This window comes from Cimex lectularius, unplaced genomic scaffold (genome assembly GCF_000648675.2).
Source record: "Cimex lectularius strain Harlan isolate CLEC.00 unplaced genomic scaffold, Clec_2.1 scaffold37, whole genome shotgun sequence".
NCBI classification, from domain to species: Eukaryota; Metazoa; Arthropoda; class Insecta; order Hemiptera; family Cimicidae; genus Cimex; species Cimex lectularius.
The window spans coordinates 1,047,137-1,064,485 of NW_019392682.1; the positions used below are offsets into that span (position 1 = coordinate 1,047,137).

A 17,349-nucleotide genomic window follows, 5' to 3' on the forward strand; every position below is an offset into this window, starting at 1 on the left:
ATGAGAAAGTTTATTGGAATGCTCGTATTTATATGCGTGAATATAAGCCAACTACCTCTAGGAATATTGACTACTCTGGGGTAGTGTGAATGTAATTTATTAGAGTGAATGGAGGGGATTATCCACAATTGTTTGTGATTTATGTTATTTTTGACTATTGATGAGCCCTGAGGTACAATATGATAAAGAAAAGATAGAGTCGGTTATTGTCATATATAATAACTTCATAACTTAGCTGGAGTAACAGAAAAAAAAAAATAAAACGTGATAATCACCAGTTATCAATGTAGTTTGTTGGCCCTTAAAAAAAAAATATTACATCAAGTAGACTCTCGCTTCTCATCCCGGTGTATACCAATTGATGTACTAGATAAAGTGATTTGTCATTCACCATTTTAATTCATGATGAAAGTGAAATGAAAGGAACTGAATGGCTGTTAAACAAAAATACAATGCAATGAGGATAAAACTACTGAAATCAAAAGAAATTGTTTCTTGAGAAATATGTCAATGGTCAGAAAGTTAGAAAGAATAAATAGTTGCGACAGCAAAGCCAATAATTAAAGTAATTGTACATAATATAATTGATTTTTTAGGTCACAGATCATTTAATTTGAATCACTTAATTTACAATTTAGTTCTGTTTTCAATTATTAACACTCTTTGTTTCCAATTGAGATTTTAATATATTGCAAAATCTTTCAATTGGACTAGTCGGTAATTATGCGCATTTTAATAAAAACAGATTAGCCAACTATTTTTTGAATGTATATTCATATCTCTTTCTAGAGGCATATAAAAATAAGAATGTTGAATTTTTGCCACATTTTGAGCAACGGACTGGTCAGTCTAGCTGTGATCGGGGACTCGAGCGCTAAGGTGAAGTTATTAATTTTTCTCATTTGAAAGATAAACATTTATTGTCAATTTCAACAAATCATTCCCTTTAAAGTATGCTAATGTTTTTCTTGGCAATTAAACACTAAACTTTTACTAGACTACTAATTCAACTAAAAAAATGGTTGTAATAGGATTAATTATTGAAAAACAAAAAGCTTTTGATTGATAGCATGATCTATTTAGTAAGCTTGATAACTATGGAATAAGAGGATTAGCATTAAATTTTTTTTTAAACATAACAAATGCACAAAAGGTTAAAGTGAATGATGTTATAAGCCCAAGTCTCATAATGAATTGTAGGATATCACAAGGAACTGTTTTAGGCCCATTATCATTTCTGATTTACATAAACAACATATTTTTTATAAATATTAGAGCTAAAATAACTTGTTTTTCTGATTAATTTCACTTAAAAAGAGGTAACAGGATTACTTATTGAAAAATAAAAAAGTTTTGATTCTGTTAGGCATGATCTATTTAGTAAGCCTTACTGAGGAATAAGAGGATTACAATTAAAAATTTTCAAAAACATAACAAATAGAGTACAAAAGATTAATTTGAATGATATTATCATCAGGCGTGTCATGGATTGTAAGGTATCACAAGGAACTCTTTTAGGCCCATTATTGTTTCAGATTTACATTAATAACTTAACGATGAACTAGATTATCGACCTGCTGGATACAAGAAGTCTTTTCAGAGGATCTTTGGAAGAGGTCAAACAGAGAAAACCGTAAGGAAGTTTTCTCTGTTTGACCTCTTCCGAAGATCCTCTGAAAAGACTTATTAATAACTTATTTTAAAGAAAAAAGATAAAAGCAAATAAAATAAAAAAATAAATGAACAGAAGTTACTCTTTGCATTTAATAGTTTTGTAATTAAGTTACTCTTCTACAATAAAATGTCTCAGTTTTAGCAAGAAATTACCAACTTATACAAATTAACGGCTCTTTTTCAATGTTTTATGGTATAATAAGTCAAAGAAGCATTATCAGGGAGGATAAACATTTTTTACTAATAGTTTCATAAAGAGTGCAAATTAAATGGAAAGCCTGAAATGATTCTAACTCATGCCGATTACAAATTGAGCATGAGGTTTGAGGATCGACGATATAGCTTTTTATTTTATAGATGGCTATAATATTTACTTTGCATATTCTAATCTGGCTTAATAATCTCAATTTATCAACTTATATCAACTGCCTGTTCATAAATGTAGTGCTCCGCTGCCCTCCTACGTGTCCATAGCAAATTCTATTAATTACAATAAACTTATTTTAATGTAAACCAAATTAAATGAGATCAGAAATTCATGAGTTTTATGCAAAATCCATTTCAATTAATTAATATTTATAAAAGGTATTGGCTGAGATAAAAAAGTCAGTGCCACAAGCGTGATTCGAACCCACGACCTTCGGCTAAATACGCCGATACTCTACCACTTGAGCTACCGTGTTCGATCCACTCGGACACCAAATGTCGTGTAATCATCAAGCAGCGGTGTATTTGGCCAAAGGTCGTGGGTTCGAATCCCACTCGTGACACTGACTTTTTTATCTCAACTAAAAACCTTAATTAATTGACAATTAATCATTTGTCACCGAGGATCAAATAGTTTAAACGACATTTAAAAAATAGCAAAAAGGAGGGAAAATTCGAGAGGTTAGGTTGAGATGGAAAGTTAGTGTCCGAGGGGATCGAAGTCATGATAGTTCAAGTGGTAGAGTAGCGGCGTATCAAGCCGAAGATCGTGGGTTCGAATCCAGCTCGTGCCATTGACTTTTTTATCTTAACTAAGACCATACATAGAAAGAATATTTAATTGAAAGAAGTAACTTGGTCAATTGACCACTAAAACGTAAATGTGAACTTGTTAACGTTTTAAAAAAAGTTTGATGTTACTATAAATATTTTACTGGAAAATATAAAGATAAGATACATAATAATATAATCGCATATCTTCTTGGGTTAACCAAAAACTACAATATTGAAAAATTAGAAAAAAAACTCTATTATTCCCCGACCTTCAAATGGATTTCAACACAAACTAGAAATGCCGCATAATTCAACTGTGAAACACAGGAAAAAAGAGAAAAACACGTTCATAACTGCTTACAGATATGCTAGAATAATTTACTATGAACACTAGGGTTTACGTGGGATTACAGATTTTAATTAAACTTTCTTTTGGTAATACTAGGTCAAGTATATATATAATTTAATAATTTGTTGAAGTTGTGAGGAGAGGTCAGGCAGTATTTTAGAAAAACGCTTTGCTCATTTTGTTTGCCTACGTTTTGACCTTTATTCGAATCATCTTCAGAGCGTAAAATGTGGTGCTATTCTCATGGCGTCGTATTTGTTTTGTGTGAAATTGTCGTCAACAAGAATAACACTTTTTGCCCTGAAGATGACTCGAATATAGGTCGAAACGACGGCGAAAAAATGAAAAAGGTGTTTTTTCTAAAATACTTCATTCCTGACTGCTCTTCATGACTTCTACAAATTATTAATTGTCGCTAATAAAACACACGTACAATTTAATGCAGTTTTCTGCCTTTCTTATGCACGTATTTCAAGGTTGTTACATTTTATGTACATAAATATGTATTTTTGTTGTTTGTAGATAGAAGAAAATAAGTGGGATCATATCGTACTTTTTTTTACGATGTTTAATCATAAATTATGAAATTTTAATAACTACGACATCCATGCCTAGCCACCAATATTCTTGTTTTACACCCCGAAAAACTCTTAGATACAAATTTTTGTAAAAATAAAAAAAATGTTCTTCTACCGAAGCCTAAAATTCTCTTGAAAATAACAAAAATGACAATTTTGAACTGTACTTGAGCCCAACAGCTATCTTGGTCTCCTGTTCGTATTTATGGAGGAAACAGTGTTGTTTTATTGTATATAATACTGATAGTTTTGTGTACTTAGCGAGTGTTGAGAGTGAAAGTATTTATTAGCGTGAAAGTGTGGTATGAGAGCAATGACAGAATATCGAGTACCCCATTGACCCTAAATTAAGTTAGTTATATAATAGGTGTTTAGGGTGATGGAAAAATATCGAGTACTGCATCACCCTAATTAGTGAATGGTATGTAAACAGGAAAGAATGTATTTGAGAGTGAGTGAGTTTCCAAGTGCTAGCTTTTGACTGTCCCCAGAGGCTGGACGTATAATAACAAGGTCTGACCTCTGACTGCCAGACCCGAGGTGAGTGATTTTTGAGGCCGCCGGTAATTTATTGTGAAATACAAAAGTTGGAAATGCCAGTGGTCTGGGAGAAGTGATAGGCTAAACTGTAGTACATGCAAGAGCTTGTATAAACCAGCAATCAGTAAACTTTTTCCAGTTTTTAACATAAAATTTTTAATTTGGTACAAACATTGCTAAATAATTTTAGTAATAGTAGTTTTAACTTCAATGTAAACTTTTTCGTTATTAGTAGACACCATGGCTGCACTCCTGAAATACTGCTACGACATGCACAACTACCTTTTTATAGAACTTGCAGGTAATGTTATTCTCGTATTTGATGCTGATTTTTACTGTCTGAGAAAATCTTGCAGATAAGGAAATCAGCAATTATATGCTGATGGGTTCACCTCTCCCAATGATGCTGATAATTGGCATTTACTATTACTTCATATTTTATGGGGGGCGCAAGTTGATGGAAAACCATAAGCCATTCAAGCTTAACAACATCATGGCTGCGTTCAACATAGTACAAATAATTGCCAACATGTTCCTAGTCGTTAAGGTAAATTTAGCATTGTTTATTTTCTTTTATTTGGTATTCATTTTCTTTTGATCCACAGATCTTTCCGATAATGTTCAACATTTATAAAAATAATATGTTCTGTTTATCCTTCGAGAACATACCAAATTCCGATAAACATCAAGTGCTTTCGCAGGTGACTAAAAAAAAATTATATCTTTATTGAAAATGTTTCATAATTTTTTTTTTCAGTTGAGATATTGGCGTTATTTCTATGTAATGCTAAAATTATCCGATTTATTTGATACTGTAAGTAAAACAAAGTGTTTCAGTAGTTATTTTTATTGTTTATCACTAATATTTTTGTTTTAGGTTTTCATGGTTTTAAAAAAAAATTACCATCAAATTACATTTCTCCATGTATATCACCATGTTGGAATGTGTATCGGTACCTGGCTTATAGTAAAACTGACCAGTTGTAAGTTTTCTGTTGTTACAAAAAATGTACACAAAATAATACTTATCCTATGTATATATACAAATTACCAAGACTAAAACCCTTTACGGCATTCTGCTACAAAATGCTATCTCAAATGTAATTCTTGTCATGCAGGAAGGCTTAACATCCAACTTCTTGTTGGATGTCATGGATGAGGGGTCAAACCTTAAAAATTAAAATATCGGGTCCGTAGCGCTTTTTATTAGCTTGTATTGACTTTGTTTACCTCAATCTGATTTTATTCTGCCAAAGAACATTTCAAAGGGATGAACTGATTCCCTTACAATCTTAACCTGATAGTACATAATAATAAAACTAGATAAAAATATGGGATGAAAAGAAGAAATTTGTTTTAGTTGGTAAGAGATTGGCTCAATTTAATCAATTTTAACTGAATAATGATTTATTGCATTAAAATAAATTTCTATGTGGCCTCTGATCACCCACTTTAACTCTTGTCATCAATCATGTTTTTCCACTTGTCACACACAAAAAATTTGAATCGTGGTATGATTTTGATTGAAAAACAAATTCAATTGATGTCTGCCGAGTTTTTGACCTATTTTAAGGTCACAATCCTTGTTGAGACTGAGCTTATGGTCAAATAAAATTAAAAATTGAAGTCAATTTGTCGATTTAAGATTGTTTTGCCCCGATGATGACCTGAAATAAGTTAAAAGCTCAGAAGATAATTGAGTTTTTCGATCAACTGACCATATAAAAATTCAGATTATTTGTGAAAAAAAAGTGGTCAGTATAACTAACACTTTCAAATTTTCTGTATGTTATTTGATCGGTTGTTTTTGGATAGGTTTACCTGGAATAGGCCTGATGATAGCAAAATTTGTCAAATCATCAATTCATCACTTTTATTCTCTATTATTATAAACCGGTTGATTTATTAAATAGCAGCATTAAAATAATGCAAATAAGATGAATTCTTTAATTTAATTTTTTTAATGTAATTGCCCACGCTCTTTTTATATGTGACTTTGTTGTATGTAGAGCCTGAATTTATACGAGATAAAATCTCTCAAATATGCAATGTATGCAATAGAAAATCTGAAATATGCCAAATATTTTCACTAAAAAATTAATGATGATGCAGGATGAATGCCCAAGAGGCAAGACATCACCCGATAATGAACTTTTTTAATCTAGACCTATTATTTTTTGGTCTAATACATATTCATTTTGAAAGGAAATAGTATAGAAAAATCTTAGTCACAAAATTCATGTAATTTAAAAATTATACAAAATAAATAACAATATACAACTCCCTCTGGGTTCTCCTCTCAGTCTCAACTACTACGTCACATCTGACAAAATAATTAAGCTTAATTAAGTTCAAGATCTGAATTAAAATTGACTATGATATTCATTTTAAAGTTAGTTCATCTAAAACCACACTGTTTATTGTTCAAAAAATATTTTTACATCGAAAAAAACATCAAAAGAGGTAAAGGGAGCATACTTGTAGGAATTTAAATTAATTGTAGATTCCCTGCATAACAATTTAAGTTTTTTTTTGCTTCAATTTAAGATTTTTGTCAAGGAGTTTTTTTTCTTTTGTAATATAATTCCTGTATTGCCGGTGATTTCTGTTTCACGTTGAAAAGAAAAATTTACTAGGTTGGAAATACGAATGGAGAATGATACTGACAATTTTTGCGTCTCAGATGAGGCCCCTTTTTCCTTCCACAGCCTGACTGCTTGAGGAAAATTTATTTTTCAGGCACCCAGAATATTGGAAATGGGATGTAGATTATTTCAAAATAATTCTATTGTGTGGATTTGTTTGTGCCTTTGTCCCTTGAAAGTTAACCGAAGCTGAATAAAATCTTAAGCTCTCATCTTTTTACTTTTATTTTCTTGGTCTTCTAGTTTATTTTTATTTTTCTTCAAAAATGTTTCAAATTTGCGATATTCCTTCAATATGCAAATATATGAACAGAAGTGGTTTTAAATAACTGATTTAACTTTAAAATAATTGATCACGTCGCTCGTAAGTGTTAGCAAAAAGAATATGCAATTGCATACGAATTCTGGCTCTAGTTATAACTAATCTACAGTTGTCACATGTTGAAAAATGAAAGCATCTTTTCTTTCAACATTTGTTTCATGAATTCGTTGTTAAATGTGTGAAACAATTTGAATCCAGTTAAAAAGAAAAAACAGATTTTTTATTCATGAAGTTTAGAAAAAATATTACTATGTACATCTTATTTTCATCAACATTCCATTGAATAAGCATGAGCATATCAATTAAAAATGATAGAATAGTATGTTGAAATTTGATTTGTTAACGATCGACCGGTTTATAATGGCAAAAATTAAACATATCGAGTCATAATAAATATTGCATGTTCATAACTCGTGATTTTATAAGAAAATAAATTTTGAAAGTTCTTATAGTACAAATTTAACAATTTTATACAATCAGAACGTTCCAAATAATAATTATTAATCGTTATTGAACATTTTTCAGCTAATCATGAAGCTTTTACTGCAGGCATAAATGCCATCATACATGTTACCATGTACACATACTACTTATTAAGTCTTTATAATAAAAATGTGAAATCACTTGGGTGGAAAAAATTTATCACACAGTTACAGTTGGTAAGTTTCATTCCTTTTTAAACAGATGTTCATTTTAATATTTTTTTTTTTTTTTCCAGATCCAGTTCATTCTTATATTTTACCATCATGTAGTTACAATTTTAGATCCAAACTGCTCAGTTCCGAAACTACCTATTTTAATTTATATGACGCAAGTCGCTTTAATGATAGTACTCTTTTCCCAATTTTACTTCCAAGCTTACATAAAGACGAAAAAATTGAACAAACAAGATTACAAACAGCACTGATTCACTGGAGCTATCCCATTCGCAGAATTATTATTAAAGTGTATAATTATTCGCAAATTTAAACATTACAAAACATTTTGTAATTGGAAATATCCCTCCTATGGAGAAGATACGTTTAAAATTGTATATATAACAAATTTACTGCTGATGAATAATACATTTATGAATTACAGATATATTTTTTAATATTAATTTTAGAATTTGATTTTTTAAATATATTTGTATAAAGATTGAAAATGCTGATTTTACATGTGAACCTTTGTATTTTAGTGAGTTCTTTTTATTCGCTCAGCTTAATTTCGCAGTATTGGAATGTGTTTTATGAATTCTTAAGTTGATCCGGCTTACTGAAGACCCAGAATTACCACTTGCTGCTTTATACCAATAAAACCAAATCTGCTTTGTAGCTTTACTGGTGCAAAATGTGGAAAAGACTCTTCAATAGGCCTTGAATTATACAAATCTACTATAAGATCCATAATGGATTTCGGATCAATAGAGTATGGTCATGTCTCCAAAACAGAAATTAAAAAATCAACATTTTCAAGATCAGATATATAAAGATAAATTAAATAAGATAAATAAAGATAATAATAATTAGATATGACAATAATAAAGACAATAAATATTAATAATAGATATAGAATAAAGATAAATAAATATGGATCGACAAATATACTAGGTCGACCGTCCGCGTGGGTAGCTTTAATCTGTATGCCTCTTTCTACCTATTAGATAATGAGTTAGTCATTGGGACAATCATGACCCTTGGTGGTTGCATTCCCCTTTAAANATTGTTCAAATGGAACATGCAGAGCTTATCTTCTGCTGCCCGTTCTTGGTCGATGTTCATCTGATTTTCCAGAGAGCTTTCTTCCTCCCTGCCAGCACCCCACAGTTCCGCATTTTATCTTTTTTATTTTATTTTTAAATTAATATTTTTTCGAACAAAATCAACTCTTGTTTATACATGATAAATTCTGGTCCTGACCTGGCCGCTTTCTTTTCTCTCCAGAGGTACTTAGTTTACATTCATGGGGGGGGGGATTAAGCATTTATTTTAACCCTTTTTCATTACAAAAAAAGAAATGGGTTACAAGTACAAAGTTTAAAGTATACTTATATTTAAGTTTTTTCCATAAACAATAAAATAATCAGTATTTACAACGAATTCAGATACAATGAATTACAAATGTTTAAATTCAAAAATAGTTTGTAATAAAACACTGTTAAAATTAAAGAAGTCCTTGTCGTTTTAAATCTTGATATGTCTTTCTGTTAACAACATTTCCTAGAGAATCTTCATACTCCTCTTCTTGCTCTGGCTGCCACCTCTCCTCGTGTTTTAGTGTTTTTAATTTTTCCCATACTTTAAAACAAACAAACAAAACATATGAACAATAATACTTTGGCTTTTGGATTTATATAGGCCCAAATCCGCAAATGTATGTACATACAAACATGTGCCGAGTTGAGCCTATTCACTTCTCAATACAGGGGTCTTCGGTTGGGTTGTGCTCATACATGCAGCCAACCACACTTTCAGACCTCCCCAGAACTACTCGCTCATGTAACAACCCAGGAAAGTACCCTTGCCCAAAGCCCTCCTCCCCGAATTCTTGCCCAGGACAAGTTCTAGCAGCAGTAACCCAATTAAGGCAGTCCCAGACATGCGGTATTCGCCGAATGCCACATAAATTTTCACCGAATCAAGACTAGTGTGGATGGACACTCGGCCATTCGCCGAATAACAGCATCCGGTGCTCACAGTGCTCAGCTTTTTGTTGGTTTTCTTATCCGCTTCAAAGGGCATGAATATTCGTGAAGTAACCGCACTCAAACCATCCACACATTCGCGAATCAACTATAACTGTACATACCTTTAACCAACATTCAACTGTTATCAAAATCAACAGTAGGTGTATACTTCTATTTAATACTATTTATTTTTCATTATTAAACAATTGCTAACTAGTATAGATGTTTTAATTTACACAATAAAAATTGTTTTTCTTATTTGGAATGGATTGACCCAATGCAACAGTTTTAGAGTTTCTCAACGTTTATGAAACAGAACCGATTTGGAAAGCTTCTCTTACAAATCATAAATTGTTTTATAAATAAAGCAATAATTAAAAATATAAAAAATATATTACAATTAATTAAGGTTTTAAGTTGAGATAAATAAGTCAATGGCACGAGCGGGATTCGAACACACGATCTTCGGCTAGATACGCCACTGCTCTACCACTTGAGCTATCGTGACCTCGATCCACTCGGACATCAACTTCCTATCTCAACCCCACCTTTTGAATTTTCCCTCCTTTTTGCCATTTTTCAACATAATTTTTCAACCCGCTCGTGCCAGTGACTTTTTATCTCAACTAAAAACCTTAATTAATTGTAGTATATTAATTGGTCAAGCGGACCACGAAACTAGTGAATTTACTAACTTTTAAATTTACTTTTCAATTAATTAAGGTTTTGGTTGAGATAAAAAAGTCAATTGCACGAGCGGGATTCGAACACACGATCTTCGGCTTGATACGCTGCTACTCTACCACTTGAGCTATCGTGACCTCGATCCACTCGGACACTAACTTCCCATCTCAACCCTACCTTTTGAATTTTCCCTCCTTTTTGCCATTTTTCAAATGTTGTGTAATCGGATTGGATTCTCGACGACAAATGAAATGGCCACAGAGAGCTTTAGTGAAGTATACTTCATTTTAAATAATTAAATTCACTAATTTCGTGGTCCGCTTGACCAACTAATTGAGGTTTTTAGTTCTCGATCCGCTCACACACCAACTTCCCATCTCAACCGTATCAAGCCAAAGATCGTGGGTTCGAATCCTGCTTATGCCATTGACTTTTTTATCTCAACTAAAAACCTTAATTAATTGTAATGTATTAATTGGTCAAGCGGGCCACGAAATTAGTGAATTTAATAAAAAATGTAATTAAATATATTTTTTCAATTAGTTTGTAGTCACTGCACAAAATAGTAACCGCAGCTGCAGCAATGACACGTTTCATTGTTGTTCATCACAAACTGTAGTAAGTTGAGGACTCCCGCGGCATTTGGAAAATACGTATTCCCTGTTTCTGCAAACCTAAAAGGTTATAAAAAACCCACAAGTGTTTATACAAAGGCACACCATTTGGCTCTGGAATTGGCCGCATTTCTGGAATATTAGGCGGCAATCGGCATTCGGCAAATACCCACACATCTGGAGCCGCCTTTATATACATAATGTTGGTGTGCTTGTGTCAGTGAAGTTTTGAATGTGTATGTGTTTGTGACGCAGTTTATCCTCCTGCTCATGAACAACCAATTTTTTTATTTTTTAAAGAAAAAAAATTATCCAATGCTTATATTACTTACATGCAAGAGCGTCTTCTATCTGTGTTACATTTGCAAAATGAGCTGTGTTCGGTATGCCTAGACACCTCATTCCATGAGCATGCCTCCATTCCTGACAACAAAAATCACATTTTAATTAAAAATAAATAAATAATGTGCATTTAAATCATAACAGAAGAAGACTTACAGCAAAATGGCGCTGAAATGCTTTAGGCCCTTTGTATATGAAATTTCCGCATATTTCACAATTGTAGCTTATATTCAAGCCGTGCAGCTTATACAACCAATAAGGAATAGGCTGTAACAAAAATTAATATGATTAAAGTTAAACTAAGAGAAAAACACTAGCACAAACCTTTCCATCCCAGCCCAATGGTAAATTTTTAGGATTATAAGGAACACCATCATCATCTTCTTCAGCTTCTGACGCCGAAGAGGAAGCCTCTGCATCAGATTCTCCTCTTTCTTCGCCAGTCCTAGCTTGCTTCCTTTGCACGTTTTCCTTTGTTGCTACCCTTTGCTCGCTTAAAATATCAGCTAGTCTGAAAGAAAATTTTAATTATTTACTTAAAAAATTACTCGTTACTATTTTTTTTAAAATGTGATTTTACTTGTAAACTTGGGCTTCAATCAAAGCGATATCTCTTTGTCTTTCGTTATCTTTGTTTCTGTTTGACTTTCCCGGTTTGGACTTTGCTAATAGACTTGGATCTAATAATTTCTTCCCTTTTGTACTGAAAAGCCTCTGAGCCCTTTCTTCCAATGTCCTGTAAAATACATGCGAACAAGCCAGTGTCATGAAAATGAGTCAAACGAGTTAGAAAAATTTACTTACCCTCCGCATTTTAAACCAAGCGCCATCAGAGCCGATTTCAATCTGTCTAGACCCAACGAGGCTAATTCTTCGGACGATGAAAATGCAGACAGGTCTAAATGTGCGCCCACGTTGGTTAACACACTGCCAGTTTCTTTCTACAAAATATAACATTCTAGCTTATTTTTTAAATTTATATTATTTTAAAAGAACATACCGGCCAGCCAATAAAAGTCCCAGCCTCCCATTGGGCGTTGAACTCTTTTTGAACCCCTTCCATTTCTTGGCCCATATCATGCAGCGGTTTTATTCTCATTATATAATCATAAAGGTAATCTAATAACATTTCAACGTATCTTTTATATTCGGACGTTTTCCTTTCTTTCGGTATTTCGTGCAAACGATCAAAAGTTGTAAGATACGTGATGTAATCAACTTTCTAAAATATAACGTTATTTATTGTACGTTTAATTTTTTTATTGACGAGTATTTATAAAATACCTCTACGCCTTTTAGATTTATGTATTTTTCATAACACTCATGCAGGTCTAAATATTTTCCATAGCCTTCTTCATCCGTGAACTCTACAAGGTCTGGAGAAAAAAAAAAAAATAAAAGTTACAATTCAATTTTAAAATAATGTATTTACTTGTCGTCTCTTCTGTCGGGTTCTCCCGCAATTTAGCCAGCTCTTCAAATTCAACAGACATTGGAACGGAAATCTAAAATATAAAAATATTAGAGAAAATTTTTAATAAACAATAAATAACATTTATTTTGTAATTTTTATATAACATTATTGTACACAACATTATAGAATAAGATACCGACCTCATTTGGTATCCTTCTGTAGAAATCCTTGATCGCCTTGAGTCTGGAGTAAAATTCTGAAAACTCATTAGGCCCTGATAATGCGGCTATTTCGTCTTTCCTTATCCCGTCTTTGTCCTCGTACAACTCTTTTAATTTATTTGTGCTTTCCATGTATTGCTAAAAATTAGGACGAAAAGTTATTATTTGCTCAATTACAAATTTAAGTTTGCCCAATGTAACATACATCGAGAAGAATTTTGAGCCTGTGGTCTGAATTTATCTGCTCTCTGTACTAAAAAAGAGAAAAATGTTTAGATTAATAGTAGATATACCATGGTGGTTAAAAGTTTTATTAATTTTATAATTCCTACTTTACATGTATACTTATAATGTAAGTCTAACTGAAACGTCAGGCCTAAGAGATGTGATTAAGAATATTTTTTTGAGTTTACACTGAAGTATCATGTCCATTTATCAAGTATGTTTCAAATTAATAGTTTCAACTCAAATTATACGAACTATTAAGTTTTGCTTAAATAAATTTAATAATTCAAGTGCTGTTTGTTAGACCTCAATTAACATAATTAGGCTTAAGTGTTTGATTATTAACCGATATTAAATTTGTGTTTTTTAGTGACAGGCTGTTCAATAATTTGTTCGTCGTGAGGAGCAGTCAGAATGAAGTCGTTTACAAAAATACCTTTTTTATTTTTTCCCTGGCATTTCAACCTTTATTCAGGTCATCTTCAATGCATAAAGTGTGATGCTATTCTTGTGGGTCATATTAGTTTTGTGCCACAACAGTTTCACGCAAAATCAATATGACACCACAAGATAGCATCATATGGCCCAAATAAAGGACGAAACGCCAGAAAAAAAAAATTAAAAAGGTGTTTTTTCTAATCTACTTCATTCTTGACCACTCCTAACGACTTCAACAAAATATTAATAATGATGGAATCTGACTAATATGTATTAACATTTACCCAAATGAAGTCAATAAAGGGCTCGGTAAATTATTAAGGGATTATTTTAAGTTCATAGAATCTAGACTTTATGACTTAACAACTCAGCCACCAGTGCCAAAGACTCCTAAGATACAAAGAAATAAAGCCAGATTTAAGGAGGAGACACCACAGTTCTGAGGAAAATAAAAATAAAGGAAATTGCTTTAATGGTTCCTAAAAAAAATTAAAGTAAAACTCAACTTTGGACAACTCAACAGTGGAGGAAAGGACCCCATACCATTTAAAAAAATAAATAAATAAAAATAAATCAGCATAAACAATATATAGCCAGAATGCCAATGGATGAAGAATGTGGATAGATGAACCAGGATGGACATAAATGATCAAAATGCAAGTTTAATTCTGCAAATCTCAAGAAACGTCCAAAATACCCGTCTTGTGTGACACGAACAAGGCACTTTCCCCTACCTTTTATACCCAATAATGCCCATAAAAATTCCAAGGGCAATGAAACGATACGAACCCAAAACCATTGGCTTGGCTAAAACAAGATTTGGATGCCTTAACAATTAAGCTATGCCAAAATGCGGGTTTAATTTTGCAAACCTCAAGAAACGTCTAAAGTACCCACCTTGGGTGTCATATATAAGGGACTTTACCCTACCTTTTATCCAAAATAATGTCAATATAAAATTCCAAGGGCAATGGAAAGATTTGAACCCAAAACAGTTGGCATGGCTAAAACAAGATTTGGATGCCTTAACCATTAAGCCATGCCAAAACGTACAAAATGCGGGTTTAACTCTGCAAACATCAAAAAACGTCTAATGTACTCATCTTGGGTGTCATAGACAAGGGATTGTACCGTACCTTTTATCCTCAATAATGTCAATATAAAATTCCAAGGGCAATGACAGGATTCGAACCCAAAACCGTTGGTGAAAACAAGATTTGGATGCCTTAACAATTAAGCCATACCAAAATGTCCAAAATGTGGGTATAATTCTGCAAACATCAAGAAACATCTAAAGTACTCATCTTGGGTGTCATAGACAAGGGACTGTACCCTACCTTTTATCCTCAATAATGTCAATATAAAATTCCAAGTGCAATGACAGGATTTGAACCCAAAACCATTGGCATGGCTAAAACAAGATTTGGATGCCTTAACAATTAAGCCATGCCAAAATGCGGGTGTAATTCTTCAAACCTCAAGAAACGTCTAAAGTACCCATCATGGGTGTCATGTACAAGGGACTTTACCCTACCTTTTATCCTCAATAATGTCAATATAAAATTCCAAGGTAATGAAAAGATTAAAACCCTAAAACATCGGCATGGCTAAAACAAGATTTAGATGCCTTAACATTTAAACCATGACAGATAAATTAAGGACACACTTTAGCTTGTATAAAAGACACTTATGCCACATGCGGTCAAATACTTCTGACACATCTAGGAAGGTCTCCATACAGTATGCTTTATGCTCTAATGATGAGGATATGTGGTCTACAAAGCGAAGCACTTGCTAGGGTGAGGAACGTTCAGAGTGAAAACCAAATTAGTGGTCTGAAAGCATTAAGTGTAGGGATCAATCGTTTCAGGAGGATCTTCTATTATTTATAGTAATTCTAGTATTAAATCGTTGATCAGCCTACACCTTAAATTAGAGTGAAATTTTTGTTATATAAATTCATCCACCCCAATGACATTTGGACATTGGATCATTCGTTTATGTTTATAACTATTTATGTTTATGTTGCGGTTTAACTTTTAGACAGAATTGACGCTTACACTGGATTTTTTATGTAGCATCTCTTTCACCATGGCATCCATCAGCCTCTCCCTTTCCTCGTGGTACCTCCTCTGCTGCTCCAGAATCGTCTCCATTTCCTGGATTTATTTATCGAAGAAATTTTCTTTTGCAGTACAAATTGGATAATTTCTTTAGAAACGAGTTTACACTTACAACTTACAAGAGTGAAAACAGAACCTCAACGTAAGTTTCTGACGACAACAGAGTAAAAGCGTCTACTGTAGTTGAAGAACACGTGGTTCCCCAAGGAGCGCTGGGTGTCAACCAATAAACGCTATACAAAACGGCGAAACTTAACGGACCCAGCGATCAATTCCTTGATATTTGTCGCATCTTCTTCTTACATTGGTGGATTACTTATAGAAATACTTCTTCAATTGTTAAAATCCGTCGCTGGAAAAGAGTTTAGAGCTATCCTTTTCAATTAAATATAATGCTAGAGGGTCTGATCTGATTTAAATCACTTATCAAACTCATAATTTTTTCTATTCCTGTTACATTAAAATACAGAACCTACATTTTTTAAACTTTTCTCTCACCTCGTCCTGAAAGAACCTAAACCCATCATTGCTAGTGACTATGCCCTATTAGTACTCTTCCATCACTGTATAAAGCATTTGAAAAACATTTTTTCAAACAAATATCCTAAATGCCCTTATATTTCCTTTTCTATCCGGCTTCTGAAAATTTCATAGCTGGAAAACAAAACCTTCTAAAAATCTCAGATCATATCCATCTAGGCATTGACATAAAATGTACTTACTGTTCTACTTGATTTTTTTTTTTTTAATGCATTCAGCTCTGCAAATCATAATTTGCTTATTTTTTAGATTTTTCTTCTATTTCTGCTAATCTTATGATGAGAAGAGACTCAGAGAGCTAAAGTTTCAAATTCTATCTCCTCTTCTTTCTCAATTTCAGTTGCTACCCCAAGGCCCTTTTCTTGGACCTTTACTATTTTCCATCCTAAATGATCTTCATTATTTATTTTATTTGCAATAATTAGATTTGTAGAGCCCACTTGTGTCTTTTTTGTTTTTAATTTGAACTACCTTATTAAAAATATTAATCTTTTGCTTTAGCGGTCAAGAATGAGGTATTTAGAAAAATACTTTTTTAATTTTTTGGTTGACGTTTCGACCTTTATTCAGATCATCTTCAGGGTATAAAGCGTGGTGCTATTCCTGTGGTGTTATATTGGTTTTGTGCCAATATGACACCACAAGAATGGTACTACGAATTATGCCCTGAAGATGACCCGAATAAAGGTTGAAAAATTGGCAAAAAAATGAAAAAGGTGTTTTTCTAAACTACCTTATTCTTGAACACTCCTCATGACTTCACAAATTTTGAAATAACAGGTCACAAAGAAATACAACTTTTGCTTTAGGCTCTGTCGCTTTTTCAAAAGTCAAAACTGTCTTTCGTTTGTATTTTAAAGGGACAATAATGGTAATGTTTTGTTCATAGGTCTGCTAGCTAGCAAAGGGCGATTTTTCAGAAATAATTTTTTATTTTTTTATTAAAGAGTGAATTTTTTAAATGGGACATCAAAAAGAGAATTAGCAAGCATAA

General features: G+C 32.5%; 2 protein-coding genes across 3 annotated transcripts; one reads left to right on the forward strand and one right to left on the reverse strand.

Moving 5' to 3' along the window:
* Positions 1-644: 644 nt before the first annotated feature.
* Positions 645-8,572, forward strand: LOC106665458 (elongation of very long chain fatty acids protein 7-like). 2 transcript variants are annotated; one of them, XM_014391873.2, is made up of 9 exons: positions 645-717; positions 790-879; positions 4,355-4,423; positions 4,479-4,669; positions 4,728-4,823; positions 4,880-4,936; positions 5,000-5,105; positions 7,615-7,748; positions 7,808-8,572. In XM_014391873.2, the coding sequence occupies exons 3-9, from the start codon at positions 4,363-4,365 to the stop codon at positions 7,994-7,996; spliced, it is 834 nt and encodes a 277-aa protein (XP_014247359.1). In that variant the 5' UTR covers positions 645-717; positions 790-879; positions 4,355-4,362; the 3' UTR covers positions 7,997-8,572. The 2 variants fall into 2 exon arrangements, with proteins under 2 accessions (XP_014247359.1, XP_014247360.1); XM_014391874.2 differs by having other exon boundaries at positions 4,358-4,423.
* A 334-nt stretch (positions 8,573-8,906) lies between these two features.
* Positions 8,907-15,994, reverse strand: LOC106665434 (splicing factor 3A subunit 3). Its single transcript, XM_024225653.1, has 12 exons — positions 15,753-15,994; positions 13,235-13,282; positions 13,009-13,167; positions 12,827-12,899; positions 12,679-12,770; positions 12,395-12,616; positions 12,199-12,335; positions 11,975-12,130; positions 11,719-11,905; positions 11,551-11,661; positions 11,385-11,475; positions 8,907-9,365 (listed from the first exon to the last, which is right to left on the reverse strand). The coding sequence occupies exons 1-12, from the start codon at positions 15,846-15,848 to the stop codon at positions 9,232-9,234; spliced, it is 1,506 nt and encodes a 501-aa protein (XP_024081421.1). The 5' UTR covers positions 15,849-15,994; the 3' UTR covers positions 8,907-9,231.
* Between the last annotated feature and the right edge of the window lie 1,355 nt (positions 15,995-17,349).

Bases quoted from the DNA above. Each gene is read 5' to 3' on its own strand.
- LOC106665458 (XM_014391873.2), top strand. From the start codon at position 4,363: ATGGCTGCACTCCTGAAATACTGCTACGACATGCACAACTACCTTTTT. The intron at 4,424-4,478 runs GTAATGTTATTC...AAAATCTTGCAG, and splicing joins CCTTTTTATAGAACTTGCAG to ATAAGGAAATCAGCAATTAT. The intron at 4,937-4,999 runs GTAAGTAAAACA...TTTTTGTTTTAG, and splicing joins TATCCGATTTATTTGATACT to GTTTTCATGGTTTTAAAAAA.
- LOC106665434 (XM_024225653.1), bottom strand. From the start codon at position 15,848: ATGGAGACGATTCTGGAGCAGCAGAGGAGGTACCACGAGGAAAGGGAG. The intron at 12,617-12,678 runs GTATTTTATAAA...GTTATATTTTAG, and splicing joins TAAATCTAAAAGGCGTAGAG to AAAGTTGATTACATCACGTA. The intron at 9,366-11,384 runs GTAAGTAATATA...TTTGTTTTAAAG, and splicing joins GATAGAAGACGCTCTTGCAT to TATGGGAAAAATTAAAAACA.